Here is a 24471-nt window from a genome sequence, read left to right as displayed (position 1 = left end):
AGTCTAATTGTGCTCACAGGTTAGCAGATATATGTAGACCACAACTTTTATTCTTCAGTCCACAGAAAGGTTCACCAGGAGGTGATCAGAGGGCAAAACTATGTCTAATAACTGGGTAGGATCTACTTCTGGGTTCAACTAGAAATTAAAGATTAATAAAGCCCTATGTTCTTTCAGTTCTTTCAATGTCTACAATCAGGCATGGAAATAGCCAAATACCATTTGTCCCGGGTCTCCTTGATTTGGGCAAACTTTAACACAAATATTTGAATCCCTGTGATATGCTAGGTAAGTCTTTCAACAAAAGTGTCTTAGAAGGCAGCGCTGTCCAATTCTCGGGCTGTTTTAAGGCAATGCCATGATTATTAGGTTCTCTATTCCATGCTTACACTCAACCCACAATATATATGCCCCATCGGTACATCCAAAAATACAGTCACCCATCACAATTTAACCAGCAAAGTGCAATTTCCTTCATCTGTTACAGTCGCTCTTTTCCAGGGGTGGCATGTCAAAGGAAGAGAATATTTTTAAAGGCTGAAGATCATATACCTGTTCTCTTCTTCCAGTTCGTCTTTCCTATTCATCATGGCCATGATGGCTTGCCGCAGCTCGTCTAAGGGAGAAAGGAAAGTAAAATTAAGCCTCAGCTCTTTCCTGTTCCACCGTCCCCCTCCCCTCTCTGGTCTGGACAAACTTCCTGTGTCCTTCCAAAGATGGTTCCAATACAACCTTACTCAAGGGAGCCAGTGGGCTCTGTTGGTCACTCTCTTATTAACCACACAAAACCGAAAGGCAGGCTGAGAATAAATGCATACATCACTCGTGAATATACTCAGCTGCTATGGGGGGAAATACCTATGCAGTTTCTAGGTGCTTTTCCAAGCTTCTGCCACTGGACAGTATTTGTTCTGGGCAATGAGTCATTCCTAGTTAGGGCTGTTTATCAACTTAGCAGCTCAAGCGACACTTGGCCGCACACTGGCATACAAATCCTCGCATAGTAAGACAGCTGGTTTTCCTCCTTGACACCCGATAGTTAGAACACAGGTGTCACTGTAGAGGGGCAGGAGGACTTCCCCGCAATACCGTGTGTAATTACTCACAAGGACAACGCTTTGAGGATCTTCAATTTAGAAAAGCACTCATGGACAGAAAACCACAGCTTTAAGTAAGAACCCCAGCACCTCTGAATAAATGCCTCTCAAAAACACCCTTCCAACTCACCACATTCAAATCAGAACTAACTCATATCTGACTCTCCAGCAGGTTTTCAGAGACTGTAAATCAATCACACGGGCGAAGACTGCCCAGCTTTCTGCCACAGCAGTTGGTGGATTTGAACCGGCAGAGAGGCACCACCTTTGGGTTGGCATTGCAACTCCCTATGGATTACGCCAGCTTCCATAGATAAGCACCCTCATTCGCAATTACTCATCAGAGAGCTGAACAATAAGCAAAGATGGCAGAAGAAGAATCGATGCTTTTGAGTTGTGGTGCTGGAGAAAAATGTTGAACATATCATGGACCGTCAAGTCTGTCCTGCAGAGGGTGAAACCAAGCTGCCTTTTGGAGGCATGGATTTGGAGGCTTCACCTCACATACTTTGGCCATGTTGCCAGAAGGGACCAGTCCTTGGGAAAGGGCATTATTCTTGGAAGAGTGGAGGGACAGCGCAGGAGAGGAAAACCCTGGATGAGGTGGACTGACATGGTAACTGGGGTAATAGTGGCAAGTGTATAGGAGACAGTGAGACTCTTGGGCCTGTCTGAATCTGAAGGTTCTTACAAAGTATACTTCATTACAGAGGTTCTTAACTGCTCAAACTTCACGTTAACTTTTTAACCTAACAGCAAACCTAAGGATTATCATACAGCAGACACTTTGTATATCATATAGCAATGTGTCCAAGTCTCTGGTCGGTACCAACACTTAAACACCAGGGCATCTATCCAGACACTTCTGAAGAAAGAGCTGATAATCTACTTCTGAAAAAGCAGCCCCTGAAAACCTGATGAGTAACAGCCCGCCACTCACACACAAAGGGTCAGAATTGACTTGTCTGCAACTGGTTAGCAATGTGGCCCCACCTGCCATGCTCTGATTCTCCAAGCCACCTGATGGGGGCGCTCAGTGACACAGACCAGGAAAGCAAAGGTGGGACAAGTCAGCTTCCGAGCTCTCCTTAAGGCCTGAAATCTTCTTGGCAGGCCCAAGAGCTGCACAAGAACAGGATTCCTGGATGGAGGTCGGATGGAGGGAACCAGAAAAGATCAGAAGAGGATTCAGCAGCTCCCATTGTAACGAGTAGGAGCCACGGAGAGCTGTTACCAACAGACTCCAGAACAGAGGTCACACCTCACTCAGCCACTTACTGCCTGGTAACCCTGAACAATTTCCTCCTTTACGAGATGCAAAGTAGGGCTAATGTCACGTTCTCCACAAAGAAGAGAGAATGATTCCACTAAAGCAGGAATCTGCAAAGCGCCTAGCCCAGCACATGTACTGCAGTCAATACCAGGGGGCACTCAGGGCACTGGATTTCAGAGCACCCTCTTTGAGAGTCGGGTCCCAGGTTAGAATCCTGGCTCCACAGCTGAGTGGTCTTGGACAGGTTACCTACTTATTCCATCTGAGAGCCAATCTTATCTCTCAAATGGGATCTTCATAGAAATCATCTCATAGAACTCTAAGTTCTTAATAGCATGTAAGTTAAGTGCTTAGACCAATGCATAGGACACAAGAAATGTCACTAAAATTGTTTCTCTGCTTCCTCAACAACAAGGATGGGGAAAACAGGGGCAGGCCAGTGGGGCTGTGCATTTTCAGGAGCTCCGGGACTTACTGAGGTATTATCTGCCTGGACCTTGGGAAATAAAAAGGAACGTTTTAAAGCGGTCTGTGCCCTCCAGCTGCAGACTAGATAATAGAATTTTCTCAAGTGTCAAACAAGATCACTGTGGGCGACGTGGGAAATCAGACCCAGCAGGTAATATGTCACTCTGAGGAGGCCAGAGGAAGTGTCTGGGTTCTGGGCTTATTGAGACCAGTAAAAGAACAGCTTGAGATGAGGGGATCCCAAATACTATTACCTAGACTTTGTTCCATAGGGCCAAAACTTAGAGGAACTCTTCCCCAAGAGAACACTGTTATTGTTATTGGTGGTGGTGAGTACTGTTGAATGGACCCACAGCTGATGCTCCAAGAGGTTTACAAAAGCAGTAAATTGCACGGGAGACTGCCCATCTTTCTCCTGTAGAGAAACTGGTGGATTTGAACCGTGGGCCTTTGTGCTGGTAGTGCAATTCCTTACCACTAAGCCACCAGAGCTCCCTCCAAGAGGACACAGAAGTTAGTTAAATGTTGTGGTAAGAAATAGCGAAAAGTTGCCCAAATTCTTCACCCCACGTTCACCTCGTCATCGTTCCCTGCCATCGAGTCCTCTCCCACCCCGATGGCTGCATGTATCACAGAACACACGCTGCCCAGTGCTGCCTGGTCTCCATGACTGAAGACACGAGCCCAGTGTCGGCACCTATTCTGTCAATCCGCCTCACTGAGCGTGCCTCTCATTTTCATTACTTCATGAGCCCTGGGGTCCGTGTCTAGCAATCGGTCTTTCCTGATGACACGTCCAAGTGAGGTCCAAACCACAATGCACAAGAGGCCACCTGGGAGAAACAGCGGGTCCTATCAACAGTAGCCTGCTGCATGCCATTCTCCTGGTGAAACTGACTTTCCTGTACCTGTCCCAGTGCGGTGTGTTAGCAGCCTCTTGAACGATAGCCCTGTATATACAGTGTCAACATCAAAATGAATGATAACAACACTTAAAAGCACCAAGTCGTTCTCTGGTGGTCGGGTTCTTTTTAAAAATCCATCACGGCAAAGAAGGGCTGTCAGCGCTGTCCCACTGTCCCCTCAGCCAGGCATCAGGCAACCCTTGCAATAACGGCAGAAAAGGCAATGGACTGAAAGGTGCTCCCTCCAAAACAAGGCTCTTCCAACAGCCTTTAATGTAAAACACATATGCTTTGGCTGAGGAGTTGGCTGGTGGCTGGCTGACTATTCCTGGACAATGAAGCCATAGGTGAAGTTGGAGAGATTTTTTTTCCAGACATCACATACTATTATAGCCCACCCAGAGCAAGTCCACACACTCCCTAGTGTTTAACTCCTCTCTCCCCAGCACTGCATATCCATACTTTGTTCAGCTCAACTCACCGGAGCTGCCTTCCTTTTTGTGACCTGCCACGTACCCATTTCAGGTGACAGCCCAGCAGTGTTTCTGCACTGAGGCTTCCGTGGGGCCTGGTCGAGTAGGGGTTTCCTTCTCTAAGGCTAAAAGGCAAATGCCGCTCCACCCTGAAACCTCTCCCTTGCTCAGACTACACCGCCAATCCAGTCAAGTACATGGGAAGTTTACTTCAACTGCCTGAAATCAATTGGGACAAAAGGTGGCATTTCAAATCACAGTGCAGGAGTGAGTTTTTCCATAAATGTGGCCAGGAAAGGAGCGAATTTGGGAATAAGAAACAAGGCTTAAATCTAGGCTTCTGCGGCATAACAGCATAGATTCCAGACAGTGTAATGTCCCAATATGTGAAGTGAAACAATAAAGGAATTACAGAAATAATATGAGAAAACATTTACTCAGTTTGGGGACTGAGAAGAGCCAACAAGAAGATTGGTAATTCTTTGCTAAGATCTGCACAGCAATGTCCACTCTCACCCAGGACAGCCCTTTATCTGCAGACACTCTGTGTTCTGTTCTCCAGGGCAGAAGCCAGGCGTTCTAACCAGGTCGGCACTGTCTCTTAGTGCCGGCCCACTGCCTCTTAGCTTTGGCATCCTGGACCAACTACCAACTCTTTGCCTCTCAGCCTCTTCACTAATGCTGCTTACCTCAGAGGACGGAGAAGGGTCCGTGGCAAGTCTTACTGGACACAGTAACACAGTCCTGAGACCCTCTTTCCTACTGATGTGGCTGCTCCCACACTACACGGCAGAGGAGTCATTACGACAGGAATTGCACGGCCTGCAAAACCTCAACTATTAACTCCAGGTCCCACACAGTGAGAATCTGAGGTTCATCTGAGGGTAATGTCCATGAAGTCTTCCCTCCATCCTCTGCCCCAGCCATCACTGACTCAGGGCAAGACGCATTCTCTGTGTAGGGGAATGTGACCCCTCTGACACTTAGCCGAACCAGTGTGGGCTCGGTGGTGGGACCCAGCAGAAAGCATTGGTAGCTCGAGCTTTGGTAAAAGCAAAAGCAGAGTAGCTGCTACATCAGACCCTGTTCCTCTCGACAACATGAGTCGCCTCTCCAGATGGCAGCCTCGGCCCTGGTCCACCTCTCCTTCCACCTTCCGCCTCTGCTCTCTCTCCTTCACTGTCCCTCCCACGGGGCTCAGCCATCATTTCCACCCTGACACGGGATGGATGCTCCACCATGCTTCTTCCTGAGCCCCTGACCAGGTACACAATGGCCTCCCACTGACTCAGGAAGACCCAGCCGGCTTCTGACTTCAAGCCACCCTTCAAGTCACAGCTCAGGCTAACTTGTCTGTGGCACCTTCACTCACAGGCTGTGGCAGATGTGTTAGTGGGCAGGGGACAGCTGCCAACCTGCACTATCCTCTCCATCACCATCTCTGTGACAGTCACTGTGTCAATCCACCTGGCTGATGGTCGTCCTCTCTTTCTCTGACCCTCCACCTTGCCCAGGGTGATGTCTGCTTCCAGTGGCAAACCCCTGCTGTTAACAAGCCAAAACTGTATCAGATTAACTTCACCATTCATGAATTTGTCCTTTAAGGAGCATCCGGGTTGCACTTTCTCCAAGACAAACTTGTTTGTTCTTTTGAGGTCCATGGGACATTCAATAATCTTCTTCAACACTACCATTCAAAGGCATTGATTCATCTTCTGTCGTCCTTATTCAACATCCAACTTTCAGATGAATAGGAAGTATCCGGAAAAGCCATGGATTCGATAAGGTGCACCTTAATCTTTTTTTAAAACTTTCTTTTTATTCTTGTGTCCAGTCGAATGATCCGACTGGCACAGGAGGAAATTGCCCCTTCTTCTCCAGCTGAGCATCTGGTGGATCTGAACTCTGCACCTTCAGAATTGCAGAGCAACTTCTTGCCAGTAGGCAACCAGAGCTCCACACCTCACTCTTTAAACTGGTACTCTTGCCCATCAGCACTTTGGAGATGTCCTTGACAATGGATTTTCTCAATGCAACATGTCTGGTGATTTCTTGATTGCTATTATCATGGCTGTCGACTGTAGATCCAAGTAAAATGAAACTGTTAACAACCTCAGGGTTTGTTTTTTCCTCCATCCTTCATGATGTTACTCATTGGCCCGGTAGTACAGTGAGTAACATCTACTGGCCACTCCTCGGCAAAAAAAGATGGGAAGTTTCTACCCACTAAAGACATGCGGTGGAAGCTCACTCTGAATTGGCAAAAGGGGTTTGGTTCTGGGTTTTTGTTTGATTCATAAACAAGATGTTAAGCTGGGACAAGGGCAATCTGCCAGGCTCTTCTGGGCCAAGGACGGGGAGTGGTTTAGTCTCAGGGTTGGAATTCAAAATTCGTTGCCATCGAGGTGGGACCAACTCATAGCTGATCCTCCAGTGAGTATTCAAAGGCAGTAAATCACTCGGGAGGAGACTGCCCGTCTTTCGGAGAGTGGCTGGAGGAGTCGAACTGCCTGCCTTTGGGTTTGCAGCACCACTCCTAACCACTAAGCCATTAGGGCTAGAAGACACAAAACAGACAAGCCAGTAAGGGCCCCTCTGGGCAAGTCCCTGCAGCTGCAGGGAAAATAAGAGGAGTTTGGCAAAGTGGCTCAAATGCTGAACGTGGACCAGAGAGCCCTGAGCAATCCATTCCTTTGCAGGGAATCCTTAATGATTCAGCACATTAGCTGTGTGGGAACTTGGTCTCTTCCTGCACAGATGTAGCCAAGACTGCCTTCTTTAAGGGAGTGAACAATATAAGCTTTGTGGCAAGTAGCGACTGAGTTCTTCAAAGTTTTCAAGTGGCCACATAAAATATAACATTGGTCTGTATCTGTCCAGAACAAAAGGGAAAGAAGGAAACCCAAGAATCAGAGAGTAACTGTCTCCATGAATCTCTACCCTGAAAACTGAAGATCTATATGGTGCCCGGCTACCCTGAAAACAGAAGATCTATATGGTGCCCGGTTACCACAACCGAATACTCTGACAGAGAATGCAAAAAAAGGAATCGTGTCAGAAAGGGAGAAGCTGTAGAACAGAACATCAAATTCTCAAAGAATCCACTCAGGAGACCTACTGAGATTGAGGGTTTTCTGAAGCTATAGCACTACGCTGTGCTTCAAACCTTCAACTGAAATTATCCTCTGAAGCCACCTTTAAATGAAGTAATAGTTTAACTCAAAAAAGTAAAGACTGTCATCCACATATATTGCATGGTTTTGGGTTTTTGGGGGGGTTTTTTGTTGTTTTTTTTTTTAGCATCTTGATCTTTAAAAAAAATCCTGTATATGGCACCCAGTGGACAATGGCTACTCTAAAGCTTGGTCTAGAGGGTTGGGACCAGGAGTTTAAGTCAATGGGAATGAACTAAAGCATGAGTAATGAGAATGCTGGCACATGCAAAAAGTGTAACCTATGTTACTGATCATTTTGTCTGGAAACTAGAATAAGAATGGGTTTGGGTGTTCTGGCTTGACACACTTCCTCCCTGTGTATTGCATGGCCTCTTCTCTTCCTCCTTTGCAAGTCTCTTAGCTCTTTGTTATTTAAAACCATAATAATATTAAATTGTTTTTCAATAACAACTAAGAGACTTGAGAGGAGAGGCCACATGATTCAGAGAGGAAGTGTGTCAAGCTCCCAATAGAGTCTAAAGTCCCCAAGCCCCTTTGTGCCTTCATGGGACCTATGCCACTGTGCTCTAAACTCTGTTCTCTTGCCTTACAGCCAAACAATACCAAAAGAGTCCAATATGTCTTTCCATGAACTCCCATTATGCCTTCTATATACTTCCATGAAAACCACTCTGACCCTTAGGTTAGAACTGTATGTCTGTGGGCTGGCCTCCAAAGCCCCACCCCTCAGCCACTGAGCCTCTGGGGAGCTGGGCTGGATCCTGCTAATCTTAGCTGCCCTGTGGTGGGCACAGCACCTGGCCTGTCAGCTACATGTGGGACTTTTTGAAGGAATCAAGTCATTAATAAAAAAGTGAATGACTGCATGACGCCCCCTATTAAATCCATCCCTCCTCTCCAGGAACCAAGGCTCACGCAATGGGATGGGTAGACCTGTCAAAGGGGCCTAATAATAAGTTCAAGGCCTCACACCAGAGAACATTAACCACAGGGTTCATGGCTGTAATTTCCTGCCCCACTGACAGCCTTTGGAGGGATTCAGGCTCAAACTGAGCTGTTTCCAATATGCGTCTCTGGATCGTGATATACATGGGGACTCAGGTATCATTACCATGATCTAAAACCAGGCCAGCCTGCCAGCACTCATCGCCTTCCTTCCTCCACTGTCCTCAAGAAGCTCAATTCAAGAAAGGCCAGTAACGATGGACTGGCCCGCCTCCTGCAGCCCCCAGAGCCTCAAACATAAACACAGACACACTCACATAATCACACACAGATGATTACAGGAAGTTAGAAGCTGCTACATAAAGGACTGAAATAGCTATGCAGAAAGAGGTACAAGCAGCGTCCCTTAGCCATTTAAAGGCCCTCCAGGGGGGAATCGCCCTGACATCAAGTGAACTTCAATTCCCTTTTCAACATTTAAAGAGGCCGCACCATGATGACTACACATGGTATATTGGACATGCGTGCGTGTACACTCACATATACGTAAATCTGTGTAATCTCTCTTGCCTTTATATAGTATCTTTTCCCAAAGACCTTTCCAAACATTCCCCTGGGCTCTGTACGTAGCTACATTTACAGAGAGTGCTCACAAGGGCACAGGTCCAGAAATAAAAATGTTCTGTGGCTGTGTACTTAACCTACATCTTTAATTTTCAAACTTAACACGTCGCTAAATATCACTTCCAGCCTACCCACTCTCTCTTTTATCCTCCAAAAGAAAAGATAAACTATATTCAGCTCCAGAGTGCAACTCTTTCCAATCCACTTGCCCCAGCCCAGCTTTGTTCTCCCCTTCTCTGGTCTGCAACCCCCTCCGCACTAGAGCTTCTAGTTCTCTGTTTGTTAGGATGACAACAAGCAGGCCAGACACCGTTCTCCGGCGCTGAGGAGAAAGCCATTTCTCCAATAGCTGCTATGTCTGCTTTTCAAGACTGGCCCATGGAATTCAAAATTCAAACCCATTGTGCCATTGATTCACATCAGTTCTGACTCATAGTCCCCCTCGGACAGGTTTCCAAGCTGTAAATCCTAGCGAGAGGAGACTGTTCATTTTTTTTTCCTGGTGGGTTTGAGCTGCTGGAAAGACACAGAGCAACTCGCTGCTAGTGGGCCAGTGAAAGGCACAACTTCATTGACAAGAGAAGCAAATGACACTCCCAGCAGCAAACAATGAGGAAACAGAGGTCAGATGAGGTCAGGAACTGCACACATTGCCAGCAAGTGCTGAGAACCCACAGAGGGCCTGGTCCCCCAGATTTCTTCCCTGACCAGCCCTGGGAGCAGGTCCTTGGCTTTAATGACCCTCCCAATCTTTTCTAGGTCTTCATTTCCTCCTTTGAAAAACAAGAAACTAAAAAAAGAAAAACAAGAAACTGATTAAGTTGTGGTGATTCTGTGTAATCTAGAGAAGGGATGGGAAGTGAATGTTTAAGGGACCTACAGAAATTAAATAATAACAGAAATCCAGAGGTAAGAAAGAAAATTGTGGTCCTGTATGCACAAGGAACACACCTGTATTAGACTAGCAGACAGGGATGGCACTGAAAGCTGAGGAGGAGGGACAGGTGCAAGCAGACACTAGTGATTTGAACATGGAATGTGAGAAGCATGAAAGTAGAAAAATTGGATATTGTTAAGGAAGAAATGGGACACTTAACTATTGACACACCAGGCATTAGCCAAATTAGATGGATGGGCATGGGGCATTTTGAATCAGACCATCCATGCTGGAAACAAAAAGGTGAGGAAAAATGGGGTAGCATTTAGTTAAGAGGATCATTTCTAGATCCATCCTGAAATACAGTGTTGTGAGTGACAAGATAATACCCATGTATGTACAAGAAAGACCTGTTCGTTAATACCACTATCATCCAAATATATGTACCAACAACCAGAGCCAAAGAGGAGGAAATAGATGATTTCTACCAACTTTTGCAATCCCAACTCGATAGAACATGCAACCAAGATGCACTAATAATCTTGATAAAGTTGTAGAATATGTATTAACCATTCTAGAGTTGTAATTTGGGGTTCTCTCTCAGGTGTGCACTCCCCTGCACCCCCGTCACTTCCCTCACTCACACACGCATGTGTGTACACACACACACACACACACACACCCTCTGCTTCTTTATGGTGATCTTGCAGCAGCCATCTCAAAGTCAAGTGCTCAAAGGCCACAAGGTAACAACAGAGTCATCAGAGGGCTGTGGAACAGAGGAGAGGACAGGCCCTCCCTAAGGCAGCAACCCACCACCCCACATGGGCTATGATCTGTCAAGAGATACCAGAAATCCTAATGTTTACACAAACCAACCTTCTCAATAATGTTGACTGTCATGCAAATCCAAAGGCACAGAGTCATGGGCCACCGCCTAGAGCCCCTTGTCCTGGAGCCTGAGCCCCTGCCCACTGGTCAGCTGGAAATGGCAAGATGAGAGCAGAAAGGCATATGGTCACCTTTGAGACAGATCTGCAGTCAATGTCAATAGAGAATGTCAACGTGGAGAAGTGGAAAAGGCCTGAAGGTGCGGCAACACTTCTCATGTGAGCCAGAGTCCACAGGAGCCCAGGAGCTTTAAACAACCACCACCATCACCACCACCACCACCACCACACACACACACACACACAAACAACCAACAAAACACACCCCCAAACAAAAAAAACCCAACACGCAAACAACAAGCAAGCAAACAAAACCCCAGTGCACAGAATGTACCATAGGCCAAAATCAACCCAAAGCCGCATGTGGGACACAGGATGACTCAATTAATTCTGAGGAGACGCAGTTAATTCTAAGGCTGGGAACCAGGACTGCAAGAAACCCAAGCTAAAGATGACTCCGCATATTTAGCACCAGTGGCAGCAGTTAACATTCAGAAGCCAGGAGCTATCCAGAGAGCTTTACACACATTACCTGACTTGATAGTCCCATCAACTCCTGGTAGTACAAATGGCCACTGTTTCTATTTTCAGAAGCACAATCTACAGCTTAGAGAGGTTAAATAACTTGTTCAAGGTCACACTTCTAGATAGGGAGGAAGTCCAGATGCTTCTCAAGCAATCTGACTGCCAAAGCCCTGGTCCTTCACCCAGACTTGGCACCAGCTGACTGTCAGCCTCTGTCCTTGGTGCTGAAAGATCACACAGCTTCCTCTGAGGATGTCTATGGATGTTTTTCTCTCTTAGGAGAAAGATGACATAGGTACCTTAGTTCCCAACATTCCAGCAAACCCTACCAAGTTGTCGCCTGGTCTCTGATATGCTTATGGGAAGCTGCTAAAGCATCAAAGGGGCTGCAGTGCCCTCAGAGAAGGCATGGGGCAGTGCGGTAACTGATACTTAGCTGCTGTCGAGTGGATTCTGACTCACGTGATCCTTTCTATGTATGTGTGCCAATGGTTGTGACCTGTTCCAAAGCAGACCAGGTCTTTCTTCCAAGGCACTTCTGACTGACCTTGAACCTCCAATCTTTTAGTTAGTGGCTAAAAAGATTAAACATTTACACAAGTCAGAGTCACCAACTAGCGAGGAAAGTAGATAGAGAGATGGGAGCCAAGAGCTTGGGATCCAGCTGCCTTTCTGCAAAAGCATCGTTTCGCTCAGTGTCATCTACGACGGGCTTGGCTGGGCTCTGGGCTTGGCTGTGTCTAAGGAGCCAGTGAGCTCCTTATTTCCTGGAACTGGGGGTCTCATCCACCATTCATTCCACAGGGGGAAAAACTAGGGGAAGTTAAGGGACTTTCCTAAGAACAACTGCTTAGGATAGCTCACGCCATGTGCCGGATACTAGGCAAACGACTGGACTAATTATCTCATTAAAGCCTCATGAAGAAGGTGCCTGAATTAAACCCACTGCACAGCTAAGGAAACTGACAAACACACAAAGGAAAAGCCATTTGTCAAGATTACAAAGGACCCCACTGTCTCAAATGATCTGTACTCAGCTGACAACAAAAAGGTTAGGGTTTGAACCCTTCCAGTGGTACCCTAAAAGCAACAGGCCCGGTTATCTGTTTCCATAAAAATTGTGGTTATTATTAAGTGCCACTGAGTCAGTTGTGATGCAACAACCCGACACACATGAGAAGGAGACAATGCCAGACCCTGTCTCATCCTCACAATCTGTACACATGGAAGCCACTTGTTGTAGTCAATGTGTCCACTGATCTTGCGAGGGTCTTCCTCCTATTCACTGACCTCCTTACTCTGGTCAAAGTGAGTGAGACAAAGTCTCTCCATTCTTGTTTCTAAGCAGGATTCTTGGCTGTGTTTTCTCCTTCGGCCGTCTATGGTGTGTTCACTACTCTTTACCAATATCACAATTCAAAAGCATAAATTAGTCTTCTGCTTCCTTATTCATTGACCAGCTATCACAACTGCATATGATGCAAGTGAAAATACTCCAGTTTGGGTAAGGCAGTTATCCACATGGGATCTCTTAAGTCAGAAATCAACAACAAAGGAATGAGGGTTCAAAGCCGGGACCGGAGCGCAGGCTGTGGGACAGTGAACCCTCAGCCATAACTGCTGAGATATTTACTGTCTCTCCCAGCACCACAGTGAGATTTCAGAAAGAGGAGGCCCACTCTCTACGTCAGCTCTGCATGTCATCACAAAAATCTCCAAACCAAAGATTTTCAGTGAAGAGACAGAGCTTCGACACATTCAGAACTTGGCCAGAATTTCCACAGACTAACAGAGCCCTTCATGACAGAGGCTTGACAGCCATCCAGTCCCAGTGGTAACCTCCAAAACCAACTGCACCCCTGAATGTTTGAGCTTAGGGAATAATAACATCCCTTCATTTTGATTTGGCCTGTTTGAGATTGCTTTGTCCCCTGTAACCAAACGAGCCACAGCTCCAATGCCACAACGAGGAGCCACCATACAGTTGGGACCATAGTCAATGCGGCCAGCCAGGCAGGAGAGGCAGAGAATAAAAACAAATGACATTACGAGCAAAGATGAGTGATGTCTTGGGGAAAGTAAGTGACAATGATCCTGGGATTCCAGTTCAAATCCTGGTCCTGCTGCTAACTGCCCAGGGTACTGTAGACACATCACGTCCACTTTGGGTGTCAGATACTCAACCCACAAAATGAGAGAGTTAGAAAAACTGGTCTCTTCCATTCCTCTAGGTCTGAGCTGCTGTGATTCATCATGGGGAGAGGATTAGCGTGTCTGCTTTCTGGCTCCTACAAGAGAACACGATGTACCTGCGTCCCTGTCATCCACACCTCCTGCGCTGACTGGACAACCAGCCAAGTGCATCCGGCAGAAACGTGACCCTGACCTGTCGTAAGCACCGAGTCCGTCGCAGCCCCAAGGGCTGGGATGCTAACATCTGTTGTGACTGGCCTCCAGCACAGCACAGTGGTAGCGTTAACTGATGGCAACAAGATTAATTGCATGTGAAATCCTCATAAATAATTAGGACATGAAGCCACACAGCTTCCTGCCACCCTCAGGCTGTGGTATCGCATGTGCTGACAATTCTCAAAACAGACTCACACGCTTAGTCTACAATTAATTAAAGTGCACAGCTACCCAGAGGCCACAGGCAACTCTCACACCCGGCCTGGGTCACGTCCACTCTGCCTTGTCCTGCTCCAGCCCTTGACATGCTGATAAATGGCCACGACACCAATCTCCAATCTCCGGGAATCGAGATAGGCTGGCTCTGGTCCTGGCTCTGCTCCCTGACCTCCTGTGAGGAGGCTACTCTCTCGTCTCTAAGATGAAAACTATGCCACCTACTGTTTATCTCCAAACTTACAGAGGCAACTTAGAGGGAGAAAAGGCACTGAGAACACTGTGGACAATGAAAACTGCTGTCCCGGGGTCTGGCTAGGTCTTCAGTTCTCGAGCTGCTTACTGGGCCATGAACAACAGGGAAGAGAAGTACAATATGCTCCCTGGACCAGGAGTCCAGAACAAAGGCTGCACAGTGGAGTGGACATGTGGGGAGGGGTTGTATAACAGTGCAAGAATTTTTTACTTTTCAAAGAGAAGAGCGAATTGGGGGGGAGGGGTGGGCAGGGAGAAAAGGGCAACAATCAATCAATGGAAATCCAAAGTCTGTAAACTTTCATTAAAATTAATTTCTAAAACAACAACAACATAAAAACTATACAAAAGTCTCAAACACTGTATCTTCCATGGCGTAAATGTCCAACAATTTGTGTAATTAATGCATTCTAATGATAAATTCAATCATAATTTAGCATGTGAAAAGTGGTATGAACTAAATAGATGTACATTTCCATCTTAGTTTTAAAAAATGGGGCTAGAATGCTTCTATTTTAAATATAAAAAGGAAATAAACTATTTATGTGAAAAAAAATTAAAGGAAAGAAAGGTGATGCTCATGATGGAATCCCCCACTGCATTTTCTGTTGCAGAAGCAGGAGGGTGGCAGAGTGGGCAACAGTCATGTTAAACTGATGTTAAAAGCAGGAAGTGTCATGTCATAGCCACAGGACAAAAAAAAAAGGTTTTAAAATAAAATTTATTAAAATACAAAAAAAAAAAACCAAACCCTAGTGGTTACAACCCAGCTGCTAACAGAAAGGGCCATGGTTCAAATGGACCAGCTGTTCCACAGCAGAAAGACAAAGCAGGCTGTTTCCTTAAAGGTTGCAGCATTGGAAACCTGACAGCGAAGTTCTATCCTATCCTCAAGAAAGGCTACAAGGTCATAATCAATTCACCAATGAGAAAATGGAGGGTGGGGGGAAGCCTTACAATCAAAGTGAGGCAAGTCCCAGAAAAGAAGGGAACTGGCGAGTTGAAGAAACTGCCAAAAGCCAACCTGGCTCAGGGAGGGGGGATGGAAGGCAATGAGAAGGCCAGGGGCACACCAAGCAGGCTGCTCAGGAAGGGGCAGGTCACCGAATAAATGAAGGAAGCGGGGGCTTACGTACTGATCCTGGGGAAGAGGTGTGTGGTTATAAACCCGTGTGCAGGCGTTCAGATGCTGCCCTAAGTGCAGCCCAGGAAGGAGAGCGAGCGGAGCGGATCGAGCAGTGGGTGAGCTTGCGTATCACCCACCTCAATGAACAGCTATCTGCTAACAACGGTGTGTGCAGAGCATCCCTGGGCTCCCTGTCTCTCTACAAACGATCTAGTCACCCCACCACATGCAGAGCAGACACTCCCAGTTAAGGACATCCAGGTTCCCCCTGTTTGTTTGGTTTAAGGTTTTGCTTTTTTTTTTCTCCCCCTTTGCTTGTGATTTGACTCAAAGTTTATGAAGCAAATCAATTTTGTTTGAGTGTTCATATGCCTTTTGTTCTACAACATTCTCTTCAATATCCACAATGGAACCTCACTCTCCCTGCTCCCTCCCTGCACTTCTGATTTCCACTGGTCCTTCTGTGCCTCTCTGTGTCTGCTCTTTCGTCAGTAATATTTTGCCAACCATCTATCATACATTCACACAATCGAGTACTGCTATAGAACACTAAACAACAAGAGAGGTTTTTAGAAACACTGCTTACCATGGATACAGCTAGAAGACTCTGTGCTGAATGAAAACAGTCAGTCCCGAAAATAGCAGTATTATCTAAGAGCCTCTATATAAAAAGCTAAGGAAGGTTTACACACAGGACCATTCTTCAGTGATGGGAAAGGCAGGAAAAGAGGAGTAATAATTAGAAAGTAGATAATAAACACAGAGTGTTTTGAGAATGTTTTCAACATTTTGTTGTAATTTAGGTGAAAGTATACAGAGAAAATTTGTCTTCTTAAATAATTCATACATTTTGTTTTGTGACATTAACTGCACTCCCCACAATGTAACAGCACTCTTCCTACTCCCTCTCTATTTCTCCTATTTCCATCCATCCTTTCCCCTATCTCTTCCTACCTTCTGAGCTTTATAGCTGCCTTTCTGACTGTTCTAAGAAGTGCATTACAGTTCACCTTCAAGACCTATCACGTGGCTGCTAGTTACCTATGAGGTTGCGTTCAGTTGCAAGTTTTGGGTTGTGATCTAAGGCCAGAGTCTCAGAGCTTCAGTAAACCTGGGCTTAGACTCTTAATTTCCATCTCGTCTGCTCCAATGCGTGACAATCTTACAGAACGCTGATGAGTCCTGCGCCCTCTTTTATTTACAAGTTCTGGCAAATGTTCCATTTTCCTGAGACAGGCCTCTGGGAAGCCCACCACCTTCTGTGATCAAAGGGCTCACTTTCTTTGGCCTCCAGCCTGTGATTCAAGCCTGTACTGCTTAAGCAGAAAGAAAGAGTGATGAATTAGGATAGACCAACGATTCTCAACACTTGGCCTTGCTGGAAATAATCTAGCTTAATGTTGGGAGCAGCCCGGCTCTGGGACTTGCTTGCCCACCTCAGTTGTGACTCAGCAGGCCGGGAGGTGACACAGGAAAGATCGTTCCATTTTCCTTAGAGTCTACGATCCGAGTTGTGTGTGTAAAAGTCACTCGTCTGAAGAGGAAGAAAAATCCACTCCAGGTTCCCTCTTTCAGACCTAAAAAATCAGTCTCTCCTCAAACTAACACATGGCACTTGGTGGGCAGCAAAAAGCAGGAAAGAAAGGAGTGTAGGGAGGACTGGAGAGCATGAGGGCTGGGCTGTGAGCAGATACCATCCCCACCTCTGTCCACCTCAGGAACCTGCGGGGGGGGGCGGAAGGACATGACAGCCGGGGACACAGGAAGAGAAGCATCGGGGACATGTAAGCTATGACGCGGAAAACACCTCCCATCCCAGGGCCTGAGGGAGAGGAGGGATGAGCAGGCGGCGTCCAGGGCGTTTCCAGGGCAGGAAAACGGTTGTGGACGACCTGAAGAGGGTGCCACAAGGCACGACGGGCACAGCCACACTCATGAGCAGCGGACACTGACGTCAGCTCTGGACTTGTGGTGCTGTGCATTGCTGCTGGGCCAGCTCTGACACGTGGTGGCCTTAGTCAAACAGAACACGATGTGGCCCTCGCTGTGCATCTCACAATCACTGGTCTTGTTTGAACGGGCCCTTCGCCTCTCCAAGTATGTTGTCCTTTCCAGCGACTGGTCATCGCATAAACCCAGTTGTGGTGGAGGCATCTCGGATTCATGAAGACCCCCAGTGTTGGATCAGAACTCTCCTTTGTGTAATTTTCAAGGACATCACTTGGAAAGCAGATCGCCAGGCCTTTCTTCCAAGTACCCTGTTGGTGGGTTCGAACTATCAACCTTTCAGTGAATAAAGTTATTGTTTTTATTTGCCATCATGTTGGAACCGATTCACGGCTGGCCTTCCAGTGGGTTTTCAGAGGCTGTGGATCACGTGGGAGGAGACTGCCGTCTCTCTCCCTTAAGGAAGCTGATGGATTCAAATGGCCTGCCTTTGGACTGACAGTGCAACTCCTTACCACTAGGCCGTATGCTCCTTTCAGTTACCAGGTGAGTTCTTACGCAACTGTACCAGTCACGGAGGTCCCCTCTAAGAGAAGACTGAGAACCCAAAGAATTAAGGGTTAAGGAGTGAAACTGAAAAAGGAGTCCATGTGTGTGACTCCTCCCACGCCTTGCTTTCTGATGGTCAAGTCCACAGCACACTGGTCCTAATTCATGAACGTCATTCACCACATCTCCCTGTGGTCTAGAATGGTGCCAACTTTAAGGAAGGACATCGGCACTGGCATCCCGGCCCTGAGAACAAGGTGGCATCCTCTCCAAGCCTCACCCTATCCTGTCCTGACTCACACCAGCGCTTCTCCAAGAAGATGAGTGAGCTAGATAACAGTCAAGGTCCACTGTCTCCCCAGGAAGTCCTCCTGCCCTGCGGACTGTCCTTGAAGAGCGTGGCCTTGGGATGCACGCCTGCCTGCCAAGAGTGGAAATGTATCTTTATCCTCTTTCGCTCAGCAATTGACACATCAACAGGAAAATCTCACAGGTTCCACGCTGACCTTTCCCTCCGTTTCTTTCCAGAAATTCCTAATACATTTCTAACTCACGGCCGAGCTGTCAATCAAAGCTTGACCTTAAAGGGGGAAAAGTTCACAACTCATTTCATGGCTTCATCAGAAACTAATTCTATGAGTTAGACCCTGCTCTGGGCCCTCTCCCAGCTGCAGCCTTCTCCTTTTCCAGCTGGATAAAAGGGTCCCTGCCTGCGGAGTCACAGGGAGGGCGCGAGGTGATGGGGTCAACTGAAAGCAGAGGTCAGGCACGCGGCAGGCAGCAAATGCACCGACATCCAAACCAAAGCCCAGCCACGGCTCTCAAGTCAATCCTGACCCACAGTGACCCTCCATCAGCTTTCTGAGGCTGTCAATCTTTAGGAGAAGAGACAGCCCATCTTTCTCCCACAAAGCTGGTTTCGAACTGCTGACCTTCCAGTTAGTGGTCTGACACGGACTGCACCATGCCAACAGAGATACTGGCATGAACACCTACTACACCAAAACCACAAGCCATCAAGTCAGTTCACATGAACACACGGGCTAAGGGGCAGAAATGCTTCATAAGATTTTCTTGGCTGTAATCTCTTAACGGCAGATCACCAGGCCTTGCCCGGCACTGCTAGCTGAGTTTAAACTGCCAACCTTCAGGTTAGTAGCCAAGTGCACACTATCGTCACCACCCAGGGAACATCAATACCTACCAGTTGTCACCCAACCACTGTGACTCTATTCTGTTCTGTTCAGAACACTAAGATGTCCAACATGGGATGCCCAGCGCTGGGCAAGAGGCTGCTGATACACACAGATGGATGAAAGAGAAGACACAGTGCCCGATCCTTACCCCCATCTCTGCCCTTTAAGGGAGTGCAGACCTGGGTGAGGAGGCAGGGAGGCTGTCAGGCAAATGGATCATTTCATTACATGCGGAGTAGTGATGGGGAAAAGCAGAGAGAGGTGACATTACGAAAGACGACAAGGTAGGGAGGATCAAGAAATGCTTCCTGAGAGGAAAAGGTGCTAAGGCTTGAAGGATAAGCAGTCCATCCCTCAGACACAGCCCCTGTAGAGAGAAAACAGACTATGTCAAGAACTGCACCCTCAGCTGCCCAGGAAGCTGGCTGACAGTGGTGTGTAAGTGACCGAAGCTGGCTGGTGGACCTGGGTGGGCCTGGAATGGCCCACCTCAGCAGGGAACCATCATTCCCCAGCAGCTGACAGGCGGGTGCAAAAGTGCCCCGTGTTCACCAAGTGGGCTAATTTTTCCTCTAAAATCAAACTTCTTTTATAACATAATGAACATTCCTTAAGTGGTACAGCAGTCATTTGTCTACTTGCTGTATTGAATAACTTGTAATTGCTGTGATGCTGAACACTGTGCCATAGTCGTGTCAAATACCATAATGGTCATCCATCATGGACAGTGTTTGGAGGAGCTTCCAGATTGATTCAGGTTTGGAAGCAGGAGTGGCATCCACTTCTTAAACCAGATGCCTCTGGAAACCCTAAAAACATACAGAAATGATGTCGCTATGAGTCATATTTGACTTGACTACACTTAACTATTGCTAAGTAAGACTAGTGTTGTTATATTTTGTAGGTAAATTCTTCTACTTTGTACATCACTCTTCATCAACTTGCTGTATTGAGGTAATGTGGGTTTGCTGTGATGCCCAACCTTGTGCCATTGGGGTATCAAGTGGTTCCCCAACGTGGACAGCGTTTGCTGGAGCTCCCAGTTTAAGACAGGTTTGGAGCAGAAGTGGCATCCTCTTCTTAAACCACATGCCTATGGAAACTCCATGAAAGTAGAGAAATGACAACAGTTATAGAACAGGATTCAGAGCTTTTGTTCATAGGGTTGCTATGAGTCATGCTTGACTCGACAGCAATCAACAACAAACAACAAACGCTGGCAACTAACTCAACAAATATATTTCAATAAAGTGAAGCCCAAACAAAACTTCTCAGTTTAAAAGCCAGTTTGAAATCTTTGGGAAGAAGCCCATGCACTTACGGGGCAGTAGTGGGATTCTCACCTACCCTGTGTGAGATCGAGGTTCAATTTCAGCCAGTTCCCAAGTGCAGTCATCACTCATCAGTGGAAGTGTGTTGCTAAGACACTGAATATTTTGAGTGAAGCTCCGAGGCTAAAATAAACTAAGAAGAAAGGCCTGGCAAGGTACTTCTGAAAAGAAGCCAATGACAATCCTATAGGTCTCAAGGGTCCAGTCTTGGCCATCTTTCTGTTGTGCATGGGGTTACCATGAACTGAAGTGTCATCTAGAACAATGGCAACAGCAACAACACAAAAGAGTGTGCATGAAACACTGCCTAGCATGGGCACATCTAGAAGGCATTTTGCTAAGCAAAAGAAATCAGTCACAAATGAACTATGATAGTAAGTTGTTGTTATGTGTCGTCAAGTCAGAACTTACCAAAAGTGGATCTTCCAAGCAGGTTTTCAGAGGCTGTAAATCACATGAGAGGAGATTACACATCTTTCACCTGTAGAGCAGCTGGTGGATTTGAACTGTTTTTGGACTAGCAGGCTACCAGAGCTTCCTATGATGGTATAAAACCCATATTATAAAAAAGTGGTGGAAAGGTTTACATAGATAATTCAGTTTGGGATGGTTACCAGGAATAGGATGGGTGAGAGCGAAGAAGGAAAGTTAATAAATAGGTAAACAGAACAAACAAGTTCACCCTAGAGAGGGTGAAACCACAATTCTCCTTGAAGACAAGGATTCTGAGACTTCGTATGACATACTCTGGACATGTAGCGGTGAGGGACCAGTCCTTGGAGAAGGACGTCATGTTTGGGAGGGTGGAGGAAGAGCGCAGGAGAGGAAGACCTTCAATGAGATGGATTGATTCAGTGATTGGGGTAATGAGGGTAGGTGTGTCAGAGACAATAAAGTTGGCACAGGACAGAGCAGGTTTCAGGGCTGCTGTACATAGAGTTGCTATGAGTCACAAGTGATTTGGCACATTAACAAGTTAGATGAAAGGGAAAAGCAACATACACTATAGAGAACAGGCTTTTAGTTAATTAATTACATTACTATACTGTAACTATGGGAGCTCTGGCATCCTAGTGGCAAGAAGCTGTGCTGCAATCCCAAAGGCATGTGGTTCAAGGCCACCGGCTGCTCCATAGGAGAAAGATGGACAATCTCCTCCCGTGGGATTAACTGCCTCTGAAAACCCTCCGGAGGGTCATCTACGGGTCATTTCCAACTCTATGGTACACAGTAACAACATACGGTAATCAAGGGAGGTCTGGTGGCTTAGTGGTAAGGAGTTGTGCTGCCAAACCAAAGGTATGTGGTTTGAGTCCACCAGCTGCTCCTGGGGAGAAAGATGGGGCGATCTGCTCCCGTGCAATTTACTGCCTCTGAAAACCCAAAAGGAGTCGGTTATGAGTCAGTTCCAACTCGACAGTACATAACAACATTGTCATTAAGGGAGCACTGATGTCCCCTCTCTGTCTTCTCTGCACTAGGAGCAGCTTTCCTGGCACAGCCCCTCACCCCTGACAGCGTAGGCCCGCACCAGGTTTGTGTCTGTCTCTTCCCTGGTCAGGAGGCCTCTCAGTTGCTGCATTGTCTCAGTTGTCCATTGCCTGCAGTGGAGCTGAAACAACCAGAGACACCGACAGATGAGAACGTCAGCTGCCTGACAGCCCCACGTCCCTTGATTTCATTTATCCCTAGTCACAGCTTCCAAACCAGCACCATCTCGGGGATGGTGACACAGCAGCCGAGTTTACTGGGGCTGGAGCTGCCACTGTTGGAGTGGCCGGCTCTGGAGCGGGATGGGGACTGTGTGCGAGCCTCATCATTGGTTACGCCAGGAATCCTTCTCTGAAGCAGCGGCTCTTCACCTCTGCTATTCTGGGCTTTGCCCTCTCAGAGGCCATGGGGCTCTTTGGCCTGATGGTGGCCTTTCCAATCTTCTTTGCCACGTGAAGGAGCCACCTCCACCTCTCAGAGTTTGTTGGTTTTCTCCCTCTGTGTCTCGTCACCCAACATATTCCTTTCCCTGTATCTCCCCAGGGCAGCCTGGGGAAAGTGACTGGCTCAGGGTTTGACTGAGGGAATACAAACAGACAATGTACTGATAAGATCTGTAAAGAGGGAACAGGAGCACTGCTGGCCATGTGGGTAAGGAGCTGCACCTTTACCCAAAGGTATGGGGCTCAAATCCACCAGTTGCGCCACAGGAGAAAGATGGAAACTCTCCTCCCATTCAACTCACTGCCTCTGAAAACCCGCTGCAGGGTCAGCTATGGGTCGGTTTCAATTCAACAGTACACAACAACAAACAGCACTGTATTAATAATGTATTAATGTCATAAAAAAACGCATGAATGAGCAAATGAAATTGTAAGTAGAATGTGATACGACAAAACACACAGGCGTCATCAGATAGAAAAATATTTACGATTCATAAACTTTCTCTCAAGTAAAAAAATAAATTTAAAAATAATTTCTGAAAAACATTTAAAGTATCTTATAAAACCACAATGCCATCTTGACCTTGAAGGTGTATCATCAGGAGTCACTGGATGACACATACGAGGACTTGGAACTCTTGTTACAACTTGAGGCTTTACTTGAAAACAAAGAGGGTTTTGGAGGATTTTTAATAAAAAGGCATAAAAAAAAACCAAACAAACAAAACGGGTTCTATGGTCAGAAAGTCTTTCAACAGGACAGATGCCTCTGTTCTATACTTCCATTACCTTCTTTACAGGAAGAGAACCTCCAGAGTTAAGCCGGCCAGATGATTACTCTGAATTAAGACACTTCCCACCTTCTCCTGTGGCTAGATACAACATATCATCACTTCCTGCCAAAAAAATGAAATGAGTAGCAAGTGTGGCTGGGAGGCTGTCCTTTCAGAGAAGGGCTATGCCGGCCCTCTGGGTGAATGGACTGCAGGCAGGGCTGCTGTTAGCTGTCAGGAGTCCAGGGTCAGTGATGCCTCAGCCCCACATGACAGGGGTTGTCTAGGCTGCAATCTTAATGGAAGCAGATTCCCTGGGCTTTTCTCTCACGAAGCTTCTTGGTAAGTTTGAATCACAACAGCCAAGTGCTTGGAACTCATCTGGACAAGAGCAGCAATCGTAAAACACGCAGCGAGCCAGGTAAAAAGGGGGAAGTCCCAAACTGTCCAATGGTGAGAAATAAAATTCTATCTTGTTTAAACCTCTGTCTCTCTAATAACACTGCTAGACATGCCCCAGGGTCTCTGTCACAGCGGTCAGAGGTCCATTGTTACTGACGCACCACCATGTGTGGTTCTCAGCAAAGCAAGTGACGTATCAGCAGGGACAGGGAAACTGAAATTGAAGAGGCCAAACGTTTCAAGATCCTGGTGGAGGCGCCATGACAATCCCGCTCCGGCCTATCTGACATCTCCCTCAGGTTATTCCAATGGAGATGTCTGCACTGTCCCCGAGGAGGAGCCCTGGCGGAGGCTTTAGTGAAGACAGATGATGGAGAAAGTCCTCCAGGAAACCACCCCTCTTCATCTCCTCCCACGCTGGCAGCATGGACCCAAAGGGACGCCCACTGCTGAGCTCTCTATTAAACACAGGGTCCCTCGCTTCCAGCTTCTCGAATCGATCACCTGGACTGAAGCACACACACACATTGACACGGGGAGACCTCTTCATGGCTCTATTCCCCAGGGTCACCTCTCCATTGTGACAGCTTCTGTGGGTGACAGGTGAGCCTGAAGGCTTCTGGGAGAAGAAGGAAGGGAGAGCGTGTCCTCGAAACACAGACAGCATTTGTTACCATTTAAAAAAATTTTTTCCCTATTATTAGTAAACCACCTAAACTTAAAAAAAAAAAAAAGATACCTGCTGCTAAGCTGTCTACTCTGCTCAGAAGAAAAATCCAGTTCATACAAGAGACGAACTTCTTTAAAGATTGTTGGTGGCTGTTTACTCTCCCTCAAAATTCACTCTCTAAATTGGATTCTTAGTAGCGTCAGGCTTCATGCCTGGGTTAATGGAAGCCTGATATGTGGAGGAAACAGCTCACTTTGCTGTCTCACATACTGAAGATTGAAGCCGACTTCTCTGACACCCCCAAAGTCTGCCTCAGTCTCTGGCCAGCAGGGAGAAGCCAGGCAACTGGC

The 24471-nt window shown here is 46.9% G+C and overlaps 1 protein-coding gene and 1 pseudogene across 1 annotated transcript in view; one reads left to right on the top strand and one right to left on the bottom strand.

Moving 5' to 3' along the window:
* The window catches only part of SNX29 (sorting nexin 29), a 587794-nt gene that overhangs the window by 457464 nt on the left and 105859 nt on the right, over positions 1 to 24471 (bottom strand). The window contains exon 11 of the mRNA XM_006894494.1: positions 553 to 616. Coding sequence (XP_006894556.1) covers positions 553 to 616 — 64 coding nt within the window. The remainder of the gene's footprint in view (positions 1 to 552; positions 617 to 24471) is intronic.
* On the top strand, positions 21795 to 22289 carry LOC102859201 (annotated as a pseudogene).

Source organism: Elephantulus edwardii, unplaced genomic scaffold (genome assembly GCF_000299155.1).
Source record: "Elephantulus edwardii isolate Elephantulus edwardi_28Jun2011 unplaced genomic scaffold, EleEdw1.0 scaffold00145, whole genome shotgun sequence".
Classification (NCBI taxonomy): domain Eukaryota; kingdom Metazoa; phylum Chordata; class Mammalia; order Macroscelidea; family Macroscelididae; genus Elephantulus; species Elephantulus edwardii.
The sequence above is the reverse complement of the archived record's forward strand: the minus strand, read 5'-3'. Positions and strand labels throughout refer to the sequence as shown.